Raw genomic sequence first — 20,823 nt, forward strand, 5'->3', positions numbered from 1 at the left:
TCTGTTTGTTTTAGATGAGGTAACTCATAGCTCAGCTGGCCTCAAATTAGTTATGTAACAGAAGATGACCTTGAACTCCCTGATCCTCCAGACTCTGTTGCTGGGACCACAGGTGTGCACTGCCATAGCTAGTTTTATACAGTGCTGGGGGACTGAATCTAGGGCCTCATGCATGTTAGGCAAGACCTCTACCAATGAACTACATCCTCAGCCCATGTAAATGGAGACTGCCTAAACCTGAATAATCACACAGAAGCTATATTAATTACAACACTATTTGACCAATAGCTTAAGTATACTCCTAGCAAGCTCTTACATCTTAAATTAACCCATTTCTATTCATCTATGTATCACAACAAAGTGCGGCTCACCGGTAAGGTCCTGGCATCTTTCTCCTTCGGCAGCTACAAGGCGTCTCTCTGACTCCACCTACTTGCTCCACATATCTCTTCCAACCTGCCTATATTCTTCCCTGCCATAAGCCAAGGAAGCTTCTTTATTAACCAATGCTAATAAAACATATTAACAGCATACAAAAGGGTATCCCACATTAAGCCCATAAGTGTTGCTGGAGTTTTTTATACTCTTTTACTCTCTGGGGGCCCACCACCCAGCTCCCAAATAATCACACGGAGGCTTATTGCTACTTATAAATGTCTGACTTTAGCTTGGCTTATTTTTAGTCGGCGTTTCTTAAATTATCCTGTCTACCTTTTGCCTCTGGGCTTTTACCTTTCCCTATTTCTGTATATCTTTTCTTTACTTCTTACTCCATGGCTTGCTGTGTAGCTGGAGTCCTCCTCCTTCTTCTCACTCCTAGATCTTGTCTCTTCCCAGATTTCTCCTATTTATTCTCTCTGCCTGCCAGTCCCACCCATTCTTTCTCCTGCCTTACTATTGGATGCTCTGCTCTTTATTAGACCAATCAGGTGTTATAGACAGGCAAAGTAACACAGCTTCACAGAGTTAAACAAATGCAACACATTGTTGCATTATTAAATAAATTTTCCTCAACATAAACAAATGTAACACATCTTTAATAATATTCGACAACACATAAGCACTGTGACGAGATCATCTTTATCACTGCTCCAGCCTGTGAAGCAGCCCCACACTCACGCTCTTCTAATTTCTTCCTGGGTGGCCAGAAGCAAGGCATCCAAAAAGAGGCAAAAAACTAGGGTTGTGCTAACTGCTATAACAAATAGAATCTACTATGTACAATGGCTCCAGGTTTGTTTCTGAGGACTCTCAGAATTATCCAAACTGGTGTTCTAGGTTGATGGATGACATGCCTCCATGCACGGATACATAGACCCTGCTTCTTTTTCTTTTTTTCAAGACAAGTTTTCTCTGTAGCTTTGGAACTTGTCCTTGAACTCACTCTGTAGACTAGGCTGGCCTTGAACTCACAGAGACTTGCCTGTCTCTGCCTCCTGAGTGCTGGGATTAAAAGTGTGCACCATCACCACCGAGCTGTTTATTTCTTCTTGTGGCTCCAAGAACCTCTAGGGAAGTAGTTCTCAACCTGTGGGTCGAGACCCCTTTGGTTGTACTTCAGCGATGCTGCATATTGGATATTTACATTACGATTCGTAACAGTAGCAAAATTACAGTGATGAAGAAGCAATACAATAACTTCATGGTTAGGGTCACTATAATGTGAGGAACTGTGTTAAAGGGCCACAACATTAGGAGGGTTGGGATCCACTGCACTGGAGTCTCACCTTCTTCTCTATCCAGCCAGGAAAGACAGACAGAGGCAGAAGTCCATGAACCCAGAAGTTCAAGGCCCATCTAGGAGACATAGTGAGACCTTAGGGCTGGAGATGGTCCAGCGGTTAAGAGTGTACACTGCTCTTGAAGACGGCCTGGGTTCAGTTCCCAGCACCCACATCAAGCATCTCACAGTTGCCTGTTCCTCCAGCTCTAGTATATCAGATACATCAAGCCTTCTCATGCACTGGAACATATATCCACATACATACACACACAAAATAATGAAGTAATAATAATGATTAATAAATAAAAGAAATCTCTAAAACAAAACACATTGTTCTCACTTGTCTCAAAACTTTGGGGTAAGGCCGATGAGATGGCTCATCAGGGAAGGGGACTACTCGCTACCAAGACTGATGATCTGAGTTTTATCCCCAGAACCCAACTGGAGAGACGAGAGAACCACCACCTGATAGTCAGCCTCTGACTTCTACCACAGCATGAACATGTACCCACACATCCAATAAATAATAAATTGGTGAAATAAACTTTTTCAAAGAATATTTTCCTTTGCACATGTTGGAAAACTATCCACTCATTTTATAGTATTTAGAAATATTGGAGACCGGACCTTTGCACAGAAAATACATCATAACGAGGATGGATCCATTGTGATGGGATAAGTGTCCTTTATAAGACAAGACAGGAGAGAGCATGCTTTCCTCTCTCTGCTCTCTGCCACATGTGAGCTCAGCAAAGAGATGGCCACCTACAAGTCAGGTCTCACACATGTGAGCACAGCAAAGATGTGGCTGTCTGTAATCCAGGATTCACACATGTGAGCTCAGCAAAGAGATGGCTGTCTGCAAGCCAGGACTTGTCAGACCACAGACTTCTCAGTGCTTGGTCTTGACATGCCAGCCTCCAGAATAGTGAGAAAAGCAAACTTGTTCAAACCACCCAGTCTATGATATTTTTTCTTTATAATTTAAAAAATATTTTTATATGTATGACCATATTACCTGCACTTGTGTCTGCGTATTTCCTGCATGCCTGGTACCCTTGGAGGCCAGAAGAAGGCATCAGAGTCTCCAGAACTGGAGTCAGAGGCAGTTGTGAGCTGTCACATGGTTGCCGGGAATGGAACCCAGGTCCTCTTGAAGAGAAGTAAATTACCGTTCTTAACCACTGAGCCATCGCTCCAGCCCCATCTGTTTGTTTGTTTCTTTGTTTCAGGACAGAATCTCATTATGTAGTCTTGGCTGATCTGGGGCTATGTAACCAAGGCTGGCCTCAAGCTCACAGAGATCTGCCTACCTCTGCCTCTCAAATGATAGGATTAAAGGCATGCACCACCACCGCCCAGCAGCAAGGTATTTGTCTGAACTAAGATAGTTCTGCGCCAAGGTGGGGTTTCTCCATATGTATGGATTAACTTGCCTCTTTGGTATGGATGTATACAATTCATTCTCCTAGCCATTGGTACATGTGTGCAGACCTGATGGGGCTTCTGACTACACATAGACCAACGTATGGATATGGTGTCATATGTACCTACCGAAGGCACTGTGCACGCATGCACACACACACACACACACACACACACACACACACACACAGATTGAGGCTGGTGTAGCTAAGTCTGACCTCAAATTTACTGTGTAGCTATAGCTCCAGGTTCTCCTGCCTCAACCTCCCAAGGACTGGCATTACGGGTATGTGCCACCACATCCAACTTCTCATGTGTATGTCTGAAGCTTTAGGTGCTCTTGTGAAAGGAAGACATGCATTCATGACATGCACACCCATGTGCATGGTCACACATGTATATGTGCTTACCTCTTTGCTCTCCGGTTCATCAGATGACAGTCTAAGGATAAGGTCTCTGCATGCAAACTGCCTAGGGTAAGAGTGCTAAGCATACAGAAGCCTGGCACATAGTAGGTATGGAGTAAATGCATAAAGCACACGTATGGATAGCCAGGACCCAGTACACATGTCCCCACGTCCAGAGGAACCCCTGCCATACTACATGGTACAAAAGCTCCTACTTATATGGCCATACACTTCTGTGAGCTGACAAACAGCCTTGAAGCTGCCAGGCTGAGCCAGAACACTCCAGGCTCCTCACTCGGCACAAGGAGGCTCCTGCTGTGTGTTGGTGCTTGCATGGGGTGCAACCGAGGGTGCGTTGGCGGCATGTGTGTGTGCGTGAACGTGTGTGTATGCGAGTAGGAAGAGACGTTCTCTCTCTTAGACCTTGCTTCTTTCTGTGGTTTGGTTTCTATAGAGACACTTCCTGTGGCAAAGAAAAGAGGTAGTGAGCTGGTGTTTCAGGATGTGAAGGCCCGCAGGAGCACAGCGAGCTCTCTCCACTGCCTGCCTGCCATCCCGAGAGAGCTCCCCGATCCGTGCTTCTACAATCCTTGTGGTGGGTGGCCCCCCGTGGCGGGGACCTGTGATCAGCGGCGGTATGCCAGGGAAGCCCAAGCACTTGGGTGTCCCCAACGGGCGCATGGTGAGTGCAGGCTCTGAGCCAGAGCCACAGGGAGGGGTGGGCACACCTAGGGTGGAGTCCAGGAGGCACACCCAGCAAGGTTGAGGAGGAGCCCAGGGGGCTGCCAGCAGGCTGGAGAAGTTGGGCGCAGATAGCTGCTGATAATGGGACCTGGTGCTGTCACCCCAGGACCCTTCCAAAGGCCCTGCTAAGAGTCTGGTGCAACCCTAGAGATGAGCCCAGAGCACAGCGGGCACAGGCTCTGTTTCCCCACGTAGGTTAGGCTCCCTGCTCCCTCAACTGCTCCTAGGATTAGCCCCGTCTGAAACTGCTTAGAAAGTGGCATGGGGACCCAGTGGCCCTGTCACTCCCTGCTCACTCTTACAACCACTCAAGTGCCTACGCCTCTGGGCCTCAGCCCCCTCTCCTCACCTCATGCTCTAGGTGCCCAAGATAAGGTTAAGGGCTGCCCTTGCTGGATCACTACATCAACCTGCTCCAGAGGCATCCTGCCAGATTTTTGGGGCTGCCCAGGATGGGTCAGTAAGGATGGGACAGGATGAATAGCTCTGCCTGTTCTATTCCTAGCCTCCAGGAAGGAGGGTGTGGGGCGGAGAATAGGAAATCCTGGGCTGCGGCTATCCCTACACCCTTCCAGGTCATTTAACTCCTGATGAGAGCTGTCCTGGAGCTGGTTTCTGGTTCTCCTCATTCATTCAGCAAACGGGGCAGACTGTGCTGAGCCTCCCTTTGCTTGGCAGGGAACTGGCTCATCTGGCAGAGTCACTAACAACTCCCTGATAGTCACCGTCCAAGGCCTCAGCCTAGTGCCATGAGACAAAGCCAGTGGGTCCAGAGTGACCTGGGATCCCAGTTCTAGCTCTGTTTTCCTTCCCTTTCCTACTTTGCCCTCTGTAAAATGAAACTGGGATGGATCAAAGCCCATTGCCTAAGCAGCATGATGAACCTGAGGGCTAAGGACATGTTAGCCCCCAAATCCCTATATTTTCAGCCCCTTTTTAGGACTCTTTTGCCTCAGCCAGGCGATGGTAGCGCACGCCTTTAATCCCAGCACTCAGGAGGCAGAGGCAGGCGGATCTCTGTGAGTTTGAGACCAGCCTGGTCTACAGAGCTAGTTCCAGGACAGGCTCCAAAGCCACAGAGAAACCCTGTCTCGAAAAACCAAAAAAAAAAAAAAAAAAAAAAAAAAAAAGACTCTTTTGCCTCACTAAACAGATGAGCCATCCCAGTTCCCACCCCTACTTTCCAGTTCCCAAGATTTGTCTCCACCTCTTGACCGGCAGTTTTACTGCCAGCACTGAGCTATTTGGGTAGAGGGAAAAGGAGAGACCAATTCCAAAAGTTGGTCCAGCCCCCACCCTACTTCCTCTACTACCAACCCACCTTAGAAAGTCCAAGGAGAGCCCGTTTGCAAAAAATCAGCCAGACTGATGCTTCTGGAATAGAACCCAGAGCTGCGGGCCAGCTGAGGGGGCTGGAGACAGACCCAGCCTCTCCTTCCTGTGTCAAACCATGGCTTCTCTATCCAAAAGTCATTCAGAGTAAAGAGGGTGCCCCAAGCTCTGCCCTGGGTCCCGTCAAGCCCGCAGCTGCCCCAGGTCCTCTCAGTAACCGCCACACATATTTATCTCTGTCCTTTCTGGATCAGCTCTGAACTCTCTGTATGACTCTAGAGAGCTCATGGTTCACAGATGTCGACTTGCCGGACAACAGGCAGTTTTACGAGGCCATACTTGGCTGGAGCAGAGACAGGAAGATAGGGGTAGATGAGTATGGAGAGAGGTCTGTGGGTAAGGTGCCCGGTTGTTACCTCACGGGGGAGGCTCAGAGGAACACAACTGATATCCTGTTGAGTAGAAAGCTCCCCGTTTGCATATACCCCGTGTCCCCCAGCAGCGACTGGCTCTGGTCCCTTCCCATCCTCCAACATTCCCTGCTGAGGCGATGTCATCAGCCTTAGCCTTCTGGCATTCTGCTTGTCAAGCAGCTGAAATGAAACCTGTCACTTCGAGAGCGCTCTGAGCCCCCTCCCGAGAAATCGTCACATGGTACCAGCTGTCACTCATCTATGCGCTCACTCATTCACTCGGGGGCTGCTCTGGGCTGTCCCACTCTAAGCACTAAAGACCCAAGTCAAGTCCCGGTTCCTCAAGCAGCCCACAGTTTGCCACAACGTAGTGAGGCACAAGAAGACAAGAGTGGAGATTACTAGAATAAAGTTCTGGTTTGGGGAAGAGCTTAGGTCAGGAATGGAGAAAGTCCGAGAGGAGCCTGGCAAGGAAAAGCATCTTCTCCATTAACTTCTAACACTGGAGTAGATGGTCCTTAAAGGATATGCAAGCTAGGGGGGGGGTGGCCTGGGGGAAACTTGCATATCGGAAAGCATACAGTTACTGTGGAGGGATACATCCCGAGGAAGTCTATGACTTTAACTTTGAGTTAGTCATAGTTCTCTTTCTGCAAACTCAGGTAGCGCTGGTCCCCTCAGCAAACACTGGCAAAGAGACCTACAAGAAACTCATGTGTCTCTATGTTCCTGGTGTCCAGCTCAGGGTCAGGAATGGCAGGGGCAGGACAGGGGTATATTATAGAAGGGCCAAGACTTGAGGTCATCCCTAAGGAGCTGTCTCAAGCTGAAGGGACCAGGCACTAAGGCCGTGTAGACATCCACAAGAGGGAATAAGATCACAGGTCAGGTTCTTGACTCTGGAAGGCATCAGGGATATGTGGGAGAATACTGGAATCGAGTCTGGTTTGAGTAAGTTTACAGCCAGGGATAGAGAAAACCTGAGGTGTCCACCAGCCGCTTGCTCCCTCTTTAAGATCTGAATCCTCTAGGGGCCCAGTTCAAGAGGAATCTCTGGGCCTCAGCTCCATTGGCTTTGCCCACCTATGCCCAAGGCCTGCAAGTCCTGGTCCTCCAGGGTCCCCCATTTATACTGGAAGTGGCGAGGCTGGGAGCAGTGACACCTGCCTTTAGTAACAGTGCCCATATATGGAAGCAGCCTGGAGTGGCATGGTGGAGTCTTCAGATTCCACAGCAGAAAGACAAAACGTGGCTTCTCCTACCTCCACCACTTTCCAGCTCTACAGCTTCTCTGGCCTTGGGTCCCTCACCTGAAAAACAGGGGCAATAGCATTCGATGCGGGGGACAGAGATGTTGAGGGTCGAGGAAGAATATGGTTGCCTGTGGCACAGCTGGATCAAGAAGCTTGAGGTGGCTTCCTCAGTGCCCTCAGGTCCCAGCTGCTCCCTTAGAGCCACTTCCTAAGAACAAAGCATGACAAATTAAAGCCAGACCCGACATGGTTGGGAGGGAGTGTCACTGGCCACCACGCCCTTCCTCATCCTTTCTTCCCCTTTTCCTTCCTCACTCAACATGGCACCTCAAGCGGAGAACTGGGGTCACTATCGAACCCAACTTCTCCATGCCCTGGAGCCTGAGTGAGCCATAGCTGTGGCTCTGGATCCCACTTTGCCATAGCTGACTCTCTGACCAAGGTATATCCTGTCCAGACTCACGGCAGCCCCCAGAGGCAGGGAATGCTGAGCCCCATGCTCCCTAGGGGAAGATGGGCTGAAGGAAAACCTGTTGTTCTAGCTGTGCAAATGACCGGGCAGGAGCTGGACTCCTTCCTCCTTCCCCCAAGTCCGGGATTTCTGTCCCATCTTCCACCTTTCTGGGGATTCTACTTTCAACAGCCAGAGGGGCAAGGAAGGAAGGAACAAAGAACCTCAGGAGGCAGCGTGGGAGGGGGCACCAAACGGCTGTGCCTGAGCATGGAGAGGGCACTTCAACCAGAAACTTAGTCTTATGGGTGCTTGGGCATAGAATCCAAGAGGATGTCCCTGGATCCGGGATTTCAGGTAGCCTCCACAACAAGACCTGCCCTTGTTAGGTTCCTAGGAGCTGCTAGGCTGCAAGGATGAGAGCCCCAGCATGAGCGTAGAGGAAAGGGAAGGGTGAAGACCAACATTTGGGGACAACTGATGATGGGGCAGGATCTAGGAGCGGTGCCAGGCGGCTCTAGAAGTAGGTACTCAGGCAGAGGAAACAGCAAAACAGGAAGCAGGGGTGTGGGGAAAATAGAAGTTTGATGAAGTGTGGGGTGGAGGTGAGGAGGAGGGAAATGATGTCGGAGGGGCTCATTAGTCAAGCAGGTAGGGTTTAGCTGTAACTTGGCAACAGCAGCCCTACTGAGGCAGGCAAGGAATTGAGTCCAGGGTGGAACAGTGGGGAGGAAAGGGCCTGGAGAAAACCTGGAAGGTGGCCCTATTAAGGAAATGCATTTAATTAAAGATAATACAAAAATAAAACCTCTGAGAACCAAACAAAACCCTAGTGCATCTGGCTTCGGTGCCCCTTCGGCTATGTCAAGGACTCCTGCCAGAGAGAGCTGACTGCAAGGGACAGGCTGGTCTGGGATTGGGGGACAGCCCAAAGGCTAAGGATGCTGGAAGAGGGTAAGGCATGCACTGAGAAGGGGACGCATCCTCGAGCTAAGGGGAGGACGGCACGGGCTTGAAGTTAGGAGCACAGCTGCAGCTGTGGAGCAGCTGGGGGAGGAAGGCAGCAGTGGGCGCAGGCAGGTGCAGAGGAAGGAAATAGCAGGCTGCCTGGGGACTGCAGGCCTCCTGAAGGATCTCCCACGCCCAGGAATCAGGACTTTCTCGTCCTTAGCTGAGAGATGTGAGGACTTTGGTGGAGAGATTTGACTCTGATGATGAGGCTCGTTTCGAGGAGTGTGAGGCAGAGTGTGGAGTGGCGGGGTGGGGGTCAGAGTGTGCTGTGCTGGAGGTGGGGAGTGGGTGCCACACCCAGCTCAGGCAATTGCAAACTTTCTCTCTTGCAAGGTTGCAACCCCCATGCAAGATTGTAGAATAAGAAGAAAGCAGAGCTAGGATTTGAGTCCTTGTCTTGAGAGCCCCGACAGGTGTGCTCTTTGCTATACTGTAGGGTAGCACACCCAAACACCCAGCAACATCAGCTTGGATGCATACTGGTGAGACAGCAGTAGCTGTAAATTCTGGAACATCCACTGCACACCACACAGTGTTTTGGGTTCCTTCTGTGTGTCTGCCTCGATCAATGGAGGCAGAGCCATTATTTGCCCAATTTCCAGAGAGGCTGAAATGATAACCGAGTCTTCTTCCCAAAGTCACACAGCATGAAGTCCGACTTCAAGCAGTCTAGGTGGTGCTTGCTTCCTCCTGCCTCCAAATGTAGCACAGATGCATCAGACTGCCCCCAGAGTCCTTTGAGAGGGATGAGAATCCCCCTAGGGAACGCCACTGGCTACTCAGGGCCAGTACAGCTGCTGCTCTGAGAAGTTACTCACGATACCATGAGCATCACTCTTATAGGGGAGATAGGAAAATGGAACCGATGGAACCAATGCGGAAAATCTCTCGATTTTTAAACATAGGAGACCCCTTTAAACTTAACTTTTTCCTTAGAGGCCAAATAATATCCTACAGTATCCTGCAGGCCTATCCTGACTTCCACATGACCCAGGAATGGAGAGCAGAGAACAGAGCCAGGGTGGCTTTCCCAGGCTTGCTTGAGGGGGTGGGGGAGGGGGGACATAATGGAAGTGTCTGCACCAGGACTTAAGGAAAGGTAAGAGGGAATGGGGGTTGGAGGTGCTAGGAGCCTAAGTGATGGAAAAGAAGACAGGATACAGGCGAGCTGTTTCAGGTCCTTCACAGTGGAGATAGAAAGGTGACCACCTGAGACTGGCTGAGTTTGAACGGCTTGTGGGGCATCTGGAGGCAGATAGTAGCAGGAAACTCTGTGTGGTTGGAGCAAGATGTTGCGGGGAGGCACAAAGGGCCCAGAACAGAACAAGAAAGGGGAAAGTCTGTCCTGCGTGGGTAGGAGTCCATGGGAGAGCTGGGGAGCTTCGGGAAGGTAGGAAAAATACATAAGAAACCATTGCAAGAACTGCCAGATGTGTGTGGGGGGTCTGTTTCTCCAGCGGCAGAGCTCCCAGAGAAGTCAGAATTAGTGTACGCTGTAGGGGAGAACGGAGTTGGCCTGAGGGACAGTGATACTCGTTTTATGGCCCCTGGACCAACACCAGAATTGCCCAGAAAGCCTGTTGGGAATGGAAAGTTTCAAGTCCCACCCTGGATCTACTGAACCTGAATGTCAGAGGGGGTCCTCCTGGTCACTCTCTGCTAGAGTTGGAGTCTGATGGACACTACTCTGTGCCACAAAAGTAGCATCTATGCCACGCCCAAGGTATGGGGAGATGAGCCCCCACGGAGAAACAAATGCAGTTAAGTTAGCTACGGAAGCATCTCCTTCCTCAAAGACAAGACCGGCCTGGCCCTTACCATACCGTATGCTAGGCAGTGTTATAAACACAGTGAATACGGTTCCTGGGGGAGGTCATCATTTGTAGCAACACCCCTTGTTTACAGATAGGAGCCTCTAAGTGAGCTATGTGCCCAAACTCATAAAACAGTACCTGGCAGAGGCGAGATGGAAGTCTGTGCACACCTGGACCCACCTAGAAGGGCTAAGAGAGAGAGAGAGAGAGAGAAGGGAGCCATGAACCACTAGAGTACCCTGAGAAGTCCCAGCACACAGTGGTTGGCACCTGATAGAACAGGGGCCAGGACAACCTGAGCAAAACCCTAGGCAGTAATGACTCTCTGGAGACATTCAGCCTGACTCTGTAGACAGGAAACACAGTTTCCAGCTCACGGAAGGCTGGGTCCTGTGTGGCCCAGCCTTGAAATTCCTTATAGAGTTCTACTCTAATTTTTCAACCTTGGGTCTCTCCTAGGTTCTGGCTGTCTCCGATGGGGGTAAGTGACAGACTGTGTGGATGAGGCATGACTGGGAGGGAGGGATAAGGAGGTGGAAGTGAGTGGGGACACTCCCCGCCACTTGCTGGTCTTTCAGGTAATATCCCTGAAGAGTAGATGCTTGCCTGCAACGGGGATTGGGCCAAAGGCTGAGGAAGGAAAAGGGCTCACCCTCCTTGTCCATCTCTCCGCAGAACTGACCAGCACAGCAGGTTCCCAGGGCCAGAGTGAGGGCCGAGGCAGCTCCCTCAGCATCCACAGCCTCCCCAGTGGCCCCAGCAGCCCCTTCTCCACAGATGATCAGCCCGTGGCCAGCTGGGCCCTGTCCTTTGAGAGGCTGCTACAAGACCCACTGGGCCTGGCTTACTTCACTGTAAGCCTGGGAAAGGGGGGGGAAGGATGGGAGGGGCAGGTGCCACTGCAGGGATGGGGGATTCTGAAGAGGGCATAGACAGGGCTTCAAGTTGGCTCGCTGCTCCTCTCTGTGGTCCCTCATCTAGCCTGTCTTTGGCACCCTTTCCCTCACCCCCGAGCTGGGAACTAACTCTTCCTTCTCCTTGTCCTCATCTCTGCTTCACGTTTTCTTTTGGTACCCAGATCTGCCACCATCTGTCTGTCTGTCTGCTCTCTTGGCCCCGTGTCTGTGCCTGTCTTTGAACACATCCCCGATTCAGCCTGTGTCTGAGCGTCCTTCCTCTTCTCATGCCAGGAGTTCCTGAAGAAGGAATTCAGTGCAGAGAACGTAACTTTCTGGAAAGCCTGCGAGCGGTTCCAACAGATCCCAGCCAGTGACACCAAGCAGGTGGAGAGAAAGATGGGACACAGGGGTGGGGACTAGGCCTGGAGCATGCCCCCTGACCTCTTCCGGTCCCTCATCCCCCAGCTATCTCAGGAGGCCCACAATATCTACCATGAGTTCCTGTCCAGCCAGGCGCTGAGCCCGGTGAACATCGACCGACAGGCCTGGCTTAGTGAGGAGGTGCTGGCCCAGCCCCGGCCGGATATGTTTCGAGCCCAGCAGCTTCAGGTGAGGGGACCTAGGGGCAAGGACTGAGAAGGGAGACCTGTGAAACGCCCAATAGGAGCAGACACAGAGGCGAAGTCAGAGCAAAACTGAGGCAAAATTGATGCAGAACCAGAGTCAAATGCAGGGTCAGGGCGGGAGGAGAGGGTGAAAGCCATGGGCAATAGAAGGATGGACGGGGCGGGGCCAAGAGGAGGGCGGGTCTCAGACTCCAGGTAAATGACAGGAACTGGGGCAGGGCTTGGGCCTCTCTTTTACGGGCTGGCGAGGGCAAGGACACAAGCGGTGCAAGCAGAAGCCACCCATCCAGCCCTTCACTGTCCTTTCCTGGTACCAATCGCCACCCACACCCGCTGGCCGCGCAGATCTTCAATTTGATGAAGTTCGACAGCTATGCACGCTTCGTCAAATCCCCGCTGTACCAAGAGTGCCTGCTGGCTGAGGCCGAGGGACGCCCCCTGCGGGAACCTGGCTCCACGCGCCTCGGCAGCCCCGACACCTCGAGGAAGGTGCGTACCTGGGTAGCAGGAGGCTGGGCAGGGACCGCGGACAGTCTCAGGATGGGTCTTCCCCAGCTGTGGATCCCGGTGCTGGGCTAGGACCCTGCTCCGCACTAGAGTCTTCCCTGTACCTTCAGAAGCCGAAGCTGAAGCCTGGGAAATCGCTGCCGTTGGGCGTGGAGGAGTTGGGGCAGTTGCCGCTTGCTGAGGGCTCTTGTGGCCGCCCACTCCGCAAGTCTTTTCGTAGAGGTGAGGCCGGCTCTAGGAATGGTGTGGCCAGGAAGCTTGGGTCAATTTTGGAAACGCCCCCTCTCCCTACTTGACCCACACAGTCTGCAAGAAGGCAAAACCGAAACCCCAAAATGTAGGTTCTTGAGACCACCCGGTTTCTCCAGGAGGCTGCGCTTCCGTGCTGCAACCCGGAAGTTTGGGAGGGCTACCCAAGGACCCACACACTTTAAGCCCCGGCAGGATGGAGGGCCTTAAACAAGACCCGCCAAATGGGAGGGCCTCACCAGAGGGATGGTGAGAGCAAGCAGGTCCCTTCATTTCTGACTTTCCCTTAGAGATGACTGGTGGAGCCGTGAATTCAGCACTGCGACGAGAGTCTCAGGGGTCCCTGAATTCTTCCGCCAGTCTGGACCTGGGCTTCCTTGCCTTCGTGAGCAGCAAATCTGAGGTGAGCGGCATTTCGGGGGGAACAAGGTGCCTTTCTGGTAAGGGTTACTGCCAGTTCCCTTCATGGGTGGATGTCTGTCCTTCTACTCCTAGCTTACTCCGCAAAACCATCACTCCACCCTTCTTTTCTTTCCGTGCTTGATACAGTACTCTCTCTACAAATCATGGGGTCATGTTATCCGCCGACAGGTGCCTAAGCATGTGTGGGTACCTAGATGTACCCTGCATGATGTGTGTGGTTGCTTTGTGAAGCTGTCCTGAGTGTCCACATTTATTTTATTTTTGTTTTGAACCGGGGTTCTTTTTTATTTTTTTAAATATTTATTTATTTATTATGTATACAATATTCTTTCTGTGTGTATGCCTGCAGGCCAGAAGGGGGCACCAGACCTCGTTAAAGATGGTTGTGAGCCACCATGTGGTTGCTGGGAATTGAACTCAGGACCTTTGGAAGAGCAGGCAATGCTCTTAACCTCTGAGCCATCTCTCCAGCCCCAAGGGTTCTTTTTTTTAAAAAAAAAAATAATTTATTTAATTTTATGGATATTGGTGTAAGGGTTTCAAATCCCCTGAAACTCGAGTTACAGACAGTTGTGAGCTGCCATATGGGTGCTGGAAATTGAACCCAGGTCCTTCTGGAAGAGCAGTCAGTGTTCTTAACCACTGAGCCATCTCTCCAGCTCCCCAAAGCAGGGTTTCTATATATAGCCCGAGCTGCTATGGATCTCCTCAAAACTTAGAGGTCTGCCTCTGCCTCCAAGTACTAGGACAAAATGTGCCACTGTGCCCAGCTGAGTGTCTACATGTTTGAGTGTGCATACCTGTGTTTCTGGAGCAAGACATATCTGTGCTTGCCTCCAGGTGCACCCTTACACGTGTGTAGATGTTTGTGTCCCAGCTTATAGCATCCCTGTGTACATATAGTCTCTGTCTGCTCTTGCCCACAACCAGAGCCACCGAAAGAGCCTTGGAAGTGGAGAGGCGGAGAGTGAAAGCCGGCCAGGGAAGTACTGCTGTGTGTACCTGCCTGATGGCACCGCCTCTTTGGCCCTGGCTCGACCAGGCCTCACCATCCGAGACATGCTGGCAGGCATCTGTGAGAAGAGAGGCCTCTCTCTACCTGACATTAAGGTCTACCTGGTGGGCAATGAGCAGGTATGAGCATGACCTGGCTCCAACTCTTGCTTCTTTTCTGGTCATGAGCCAGTTCTTTTCCTAATTTTCTGGCCACCCCTAAATCTAACTCATTCCCTATCAGCATCCCCTCCCTGTTTTATTCTGACCCTGTGTCCAAGTCTCCATGCATCCTAGGGCCAACTCCTCATTCATCCTCAGATACCCTTTCATATTCCTCAAAAACCCTACTCACACACAAACCTACCCCATAGCCTGGCTCCAGCTTCACCCAGCACCCTGCTCTGATGGTTGTGGGGAGGCAGAGCTGGGGAGAGGGTGCTGCTGGAACTGGGAATGTCCTCCACTCCCACACTTCCCGCCATCATCTCCATATGCCCGCCTCTAAAGTTGCCATTGGAGGACTCACCTCTGCCACCAGAAGTATTCAGTGAGCCCTAATCTCTGAAGTCTCCGTAAAGTGAAAATGAGCACCAAGCTCTAAAGTCTAGGGAAACTCTTTTTAAAAAATTATTTATTTAAATTTATTTATTTTTTTAAAATATTTATTTATTTATTATGTATACAATATTCTGTCTGTGTGTATGCCTGCAGGCCAGAAGAGGGCACCAGACCCCATTTACAGATGGTTGTGAGCCACCATGTGGTTGCTGGGAATTGAACTCAGGACCTTTGGAAGAGCAGGCAATGCTCTTAACCACTGAGCCATCTCTCCAGCCCTATTTAAATTTATTTTATGTGTGTTGGTGTGAAAGCGTCAGATCCCCTGGCAGTGGAGTTACAGACAGTTGTGAGCTGCTATGTGGGTGCTAAGGATTGAACCCAGGTCCTCTGGAAAAGTAGCCAGTGCTCTTAATTGCTGAACCATCTCTCTACCCCCAGGAAAGCTCATTTTTAAACCATCCTGGAAGGGGGCCCCAGGGGAACAGTGCTGCATTCCAGGGGAAGTGAGAGGAATTTATTCAAGTCCTAAGAGGCAGCCAAGGTGTGTGATCAGAACTGGAACCCAGGCTGTGTCTACTATAGGTTCATGCTGGAGGGAAGCCAGGCAAAAGGCGATTAGGGGTCAACCCTCCAGAGTGAGCCTTCCAGGGAAGGCGGGCATGTCTGGCCAGAAAGCTTCCTGAGAGGCAACAGCCAGAGTCCGGGGGCAGAGCTTGTCTGGGATGTTTCAGGAAGAGGGAGGCAAGGAGGTGTTTGCAGGACCTGGGGTGTGTAGGGGTGTGAGGGGCAGCAATGGGAGACACTCTGCCCACCTTCTTAGGCCACCAGAACAGCTGCCAACAGCCCAGATGGGCTTTGGTGCCTGCTAAATATAACTTCACCACCCACATTCCACCTGTCCCTGTGTCCCTGTCTGGGAGAGTTCCCCCACCTCCATTTTAAGCCCATCCCCTACAAATCTTAGGCTGGTACAGACAGTAGTCTTGTCTGTGCACCTACTGTGTGTCAGGGCTGTATCATTTCTGGTCCAGTTTGGGGGGTGGCTGGAGCTGGTAGGAGGTGGGGAGACTGACCTAGGCATTAAGGAGGCGAGAGGTAAGGTCTGGGTGGCTAACAACAGGTGGGTGGTGAGAAGAAGTGTGTCTCATACCTGAAGGAACCGGGATCTAAGCTTCATCCTTACTGAAGATCCATCCCTCACCTCCATTAATATGTAAGCCCCCCACCCTTCTGTTTTCCCAAACTGGATCCTTTCCTAAGCTTCCCCTCACACTCCCAAGCATCTTCCTTCCTTCCTTCCTTCCTTCCTTCCTTCCTTCCTTCCTTCCTCCCTCCCTCCCTCCCTTCCTTCCTTCCTTCCTTCCTTCCTTCCTTCCATCCTTCCTTTTTCTTTTTCTTCTTCTTTTTCAGAGGAAGCAGTGTGTGTGTGTGTGTGTGTGTGTGTGTGTGTGTGTGTGTGTATCTTACTCTGTAGACTTAGCTGGCCTAGAACTTGCTAAGTAACCCAGGCTGGCCTTGAACTCTCCCAGTCTCTGAGTAGAGTACTGGGAATAAAGGCTTGCACCATGGTGCAGGTGCCTTTGCGGCCTTGCCCAGGGCATCTTCCCCTCTTATGATCCCTTGGCCTTGGTCTTCCCAGGATCCAGCTCTGCTGGTCCTTAGCCCATCTGCCTCTCTAGCCTTCTGTTACCCATGGGCTGGTCCTTCTGGTCTTTAGGGTACCACAGGAGGAAGTGAAGGTGATTCCCAAGTGTCCCACCCCCATCCCCCGGGATAGCATGGGAGGAGGGAGGGGATTCTTAGAACTTGCCTGGCATCCGCAGAAGGCCCTGGTCCTGGATCAGGATTGCACGGTGCTGGCAGACCAGGAAGTACGACTGGAAAACAGGATCACCTTCCAGTGAGTGCCCTACCCCAAAACTTGATCTGGCTTCCAGCTGTCTACTGGGCTCAAATCTCAGATCTCATCCGCTGAGCTGGGAACTCTACCCCCTAAACTAGAGCCCCACCCCCAAACTGTTCCACCCTCCATGTTCAGTTCTGGCCCCCTCCGGGCTTGTTTTGGGAAAAGGGGGCCCCTGGGTCTCCACCACTCCGCAGCTCAAAGGTCCCATACAGGCTGGAGTTGGCTAACCTGGAGCGTGTGGTGAGGATCTCCGCTAAGCCCACCAAGCGTCTGCAGGAGGCGCTGCAGCCCATCCTGGCAAAGCATGGCCTGAGCCTGGAACAGGTGGTCCTGCATCGCGTGAGTGATGGAGCTGTAGGCCGGGCGGGGCGGGGCGGGGAAGGCGGGAAGGTTTTACGGTCTGGCTCATAGGCTCCAAACCTCTTTCTGTAGCCAGGGGAGAAGCAGCTGTTGGATTTGGAGAAGCTAGTGAGCTCAGTGGCTTCACAGACACTGGTTTTGGACATTCATCCAGGTAAGTGATGTGTATACCCTGGGACTTGGTTTCCCAGGGCGGCTCTGGCACAGGAGGAGGGGCCTGTGGGAAGAAGGCCAAACCCAACCGTGATGCTCTCCGTTGTAGATGCGAAGATGAGTGAAGCCGGCAGCACATCCCCCTGCCGTAGCCAGGTAACCGAGAACCCCAGGGCCTCTTCCCACTTTCCTCTTCTCCCCTCCTGGTTGTGAACTTCACCCCTCTTTCTTGCAGGGATGCCTGCCTAGAACCCAGGACAAGGACGCTCATCTTCCCCCATTGCCCTCCAGTTTGCTTGTGGAAGAGGCCAGCAGTTCTACTGGGAAACGGCAGACCTGTGACATTGAAGGTGCCCTGCCGGTGGTAGTGGGGGCCACGGGATCAGAGGGAGGAGGGAAATAGGATCAGGGCTGAGTATCATTGAGTGTGGCCTGAGCTACGGGCGGGACTAAGGGGCCATTGGCGCTGGAATATACTGATGGTCTGGGGTCAGATTGGCCATTTCAGGCAGCAGAATAGGGAAGCATTAATACAGATGTTCCGACCATATGGGTCTCCTGACTCTGTGGCTGTCCCCAGGCCTGGTGGAGCTGCTGAACCGGGTGCAGAGCAGTGGGGCCCATGACCAGAGGGGACTTCTTCGCAAAGAAGACCTGGTACTTCCAGAATTTCTGCAGCTTCCTTCCCAAAGGCCGGGCTCCCAGGAGGCTCCACCATAGACTGAATCAACCACCCAGCCTAAGGAGGGCCTTTCAGACTCCTCTGCCACCCAGCCCTCTGACGCCTGTGTAACAGTCCAGGTTGGCTGCATGGTGCCTGGGCGGACCAAGCATGCGTGGGTCCGCTCTGCATGCCCTGTCTGCACCCTGAGTGTCCCTGGCCCCTTTCTGCTATGGGCGGGCCCACAGAAGGAGCCAGGAAGGGATGGAAGGGGAACTCAGAGGAACCACGTGCCCAAACTATGGCTACCTGTTCTCATAGGTTCACCTACCTGTGCTTTGCAGCTAGGCCATCAGGGGAGGCCAGGCCAGCCTCTTGGCATAAGCATACTGAACACAAATGGGTGACTTTGGCAGTGCCAGCCTCCTCAGCTTGTTCTAAGCTTTGGCAGGGGACAGGAGGAGGGGCTGGCCCCTCCTTAATGAGTTGATACAAGTAAATTTCAGGCGCGCTGGTGAGCAGCCCCTCCCTCCATTCACTTAGACTCTACTGTACATAGGGATTTTATGGTTGGCTTGGGGCAGCTGGGTTTGTCCTGAATGTATGATATTGTTATAATAATGATAATTATTATTATTCAGCCGAGGTGTGTTTCTTGTGTGCCACTCTGGTCTGTATGGTCCCATTACCCCACTGCCTCTGTCGCCAAGGCCTGGAAGTTCTTGGGAACCTCAGTGTATACCTCCCGACTTTTTGTTTTCAAACTCTCTCTTCCTGAGGCGTGGAAGGCAGAGAGAGGGGGAAGGGAGAGGGGGAGAGGGAGGGAGAGAGAGAGAAAGAGAGAAACGTTGGGACCATCCTCTATAGCTGGGCCTTGCCATCCCCCAGCTGCTCCACAGTGTCCGTGGACCTGAATGCATCGTTTTTGTTGATATTCCCTGTTTCTATCAGGGATCTGATGTATCTCCACATACATTGCTGAGGGCTCCTTAGGATGCATCAGAAGCTTATATGTAGGACCAGGCTAGGCCATGTATTTTTTTCCTCATCTGCTTCGCTGGGTGGTACCCCACCTCTAAGCAGCCAGGAAAGGCAGGGAGGGAAGGAGAGGAGACTGCTCAGAAAGAAAGCCTCAGTCTGCAGGGAGAGAAGCCCAGCGTGGTCCCACCTAGGGAGGTGAGGGGGAAGAGGAAGCAAGGTGGCTGGAGTGGGTGGGGCAGAGTCCTGCACACAGGTGAGACCACCTTGCGTGGATCCTCCACCAGGACCTTCTCCTGCTCTCTCTTCTCATCTGACTGGTTCCTTGTCATCCTTGAAATCTGTGGGATCGATCAACGGCTATGCTGACCCACTATGCCTTCCTCTGGGGGTTTCATGTTCCTGCCACCTGGTAACCCCCTCACTTTATCTGACTCTTTAATGGACCCCCAGGCTTCTGAGGGAGCCAATGACACAGGAATATATATATATATACCCACACAGGCAGAGTTTGGCTCAGAGGTGGTTGTCTAAAGCTGCTCTAATAAGAATCGTAATCCCTCGCCAGGTATGGTGGCACACGCCTTTAATCCCAGCACTCAGAAGCCAGAGGCAGGCAGATCTCTGTGAGTTCGAGACCAACCTGGGCTACAAGAGCTAGTTCCAGGACAGGCTCCAAAACTACAGAGAAATCCTGTCTCAAAAAACAAAACAAACCCTGTCTCTTCCAAAGAAGTCGGGTTTTGTTATTTTGTTGTTGTGAGAGGTTTTTTTTTATGCTTTATATTCTTCTATACTCTTAGACTATGATCTAGCACGTGGCAGTTATACAGTAAAAAAAATGCTGAAATGATTGACGTCAAAGTCAATCTCCCAGCCAAAGTCACCACAAGGCTAGATGGTCTCCTGGTCTTTCTTTTGTGATGTGTGAGTGTCATATCAATCTGTTGATTTCATTGGTTAAGCAATAAAGAAACTGCTTGGCTGGCCCTGATAGGTTAAAACATAAGTGAGAGGAGTAAACAGAAAATAATGCTGGGAGGAAGAGGAAGTGAGGTAAGACTCCTCAGACAGACTCCATAGTTGCTCTCTGAGAGACACACGATGAAGCTCCGACCCAAGATGGACGTAGGCTAGAATCTTCCCGGTAAGCGCACCTTGGGGTGCTTACACACATTATTAGAAATGGGCTAGTCCAGGTGCGAGAATTAGCCTAGAAGAGGCTAGATAGAAATGAGCCAAGTAGTGCTTAAATGAAAAAAAACAACAACAACAAAAACAAAAAAAAAAACCCACAAAGCAAAGCAAAAGGCAAAAACAAAAAAGGATCAAACAAACAAACAAAAAATAGTAATCCCGGAGCTGGAGAGAGGGCTCGGTGGTTCAGAGCACCGGGACTGAGTCTCAGCGCCCACATGTCAGCTCACAATTATCTGTTACTTCAGTTCCTGGGGTGCAACATCTGCTTTTGGCTTTCGTGAGCACTACACACACGGTGCATGACAGACATGCAGGCAAAAACACCCATATGCATAAAAATAAAGATGAATAAATCTTTTCATTTTCATTCCAATGATGTTGGCTTATTTGCATTTGTAGAAAGACCTTGCACACAGAAGAAACCCACATAGGAGAGGACTCAGGTGGCAGACAACCCACACGTCACGCATACCTGAAATGACCACTCTTTGACTTTTGCTTTAGGCAAACCAGTAAATTCTTCCTGGAAGCATGGACTTGCTACTAAGAGGTGGGCTTCTAAAACCCACAACCACAAGAATCCTGGACGTGTGGTCTGGAATAGGCTCAGCGAAACACAAAGAGACAGCTGGCATTGGGGGACTACACACTGCTAGGGACTATGTGGTCTGGGAGTAGAAGCAGGGGAGACAAATCCCTTTTGCTAAAAACAACTTTCCTGAGAGAAATGT

At 51.3% G+C, this 20,823-nt stretch overlaps 1 protein-coding gene across 2 annotated transcripts; it reads left to right on the forward strand.

The window, feature by feature from the left end:
* The first annotated feature begins 1,907 nt into the window (after positions 1-1,907).
* Rgs14 (regulator of G protein signaling 14) lies at positions 1,908-18,554 on the forward strand. Of its 2 annotated transcripts, none has more exons than XM_050144068.1 (15): positions 1,908-4,237; positions 11,033-11,054; positions 11,249-11,427; positions 11,764-11,856; positions 11,986-12,081; positions 12,444-12,587; positions 12,716-12,827; positions 13,145-13,257; positions 14,208-14,411; positions 16,658-16,734; positions 16,953-17,079; positions 17,173-17,254; positions 17,363-17,409; positions 17,489-17,603; positions 17,834-18,554. In XM_050144068.1, the coding sequence occupies exons 1-15, from the start codon at positions 4,193-4,195 to the stop codon at positions 17,971-17,973; spliced, it is 1,596 nt and encodes a 531-aa protein (XP_050000025.1). In that variant the 5' UTR covers positions 1,908-4,192; the 3' UTR covers positions 17,974-18,554. The 2 variants fall into 2 exon arrangements, with proteins under 2 accessions (XP_050000025.1, XP_050000024.1); XM_050144067.1 differs by having other exon boundaries at positions 1,909-4,237; positions 11,938-12,081.
* Positions 18,555-20,823: the final 2,269 nt, after the last annotated feature.

The sequence above is a fragment of the Alexandromys fortis genome, unplaced genomic scaffold (assembly GCF_014885135.2).
Source record: "Alexandromys fortis isolate MF-2015 unplaced genomic scaffold, M_Fortis_MF-2015_v1.1 scaffold_1, whole genome shotgun sequence".
In the NCBI taxonomy this organism is placed as follows: Eukaryota; Metazoa; Chordata; class Mammalia; order Rodentia; family Cricetidae; genus Alexandromys; species Alexandromys fortis.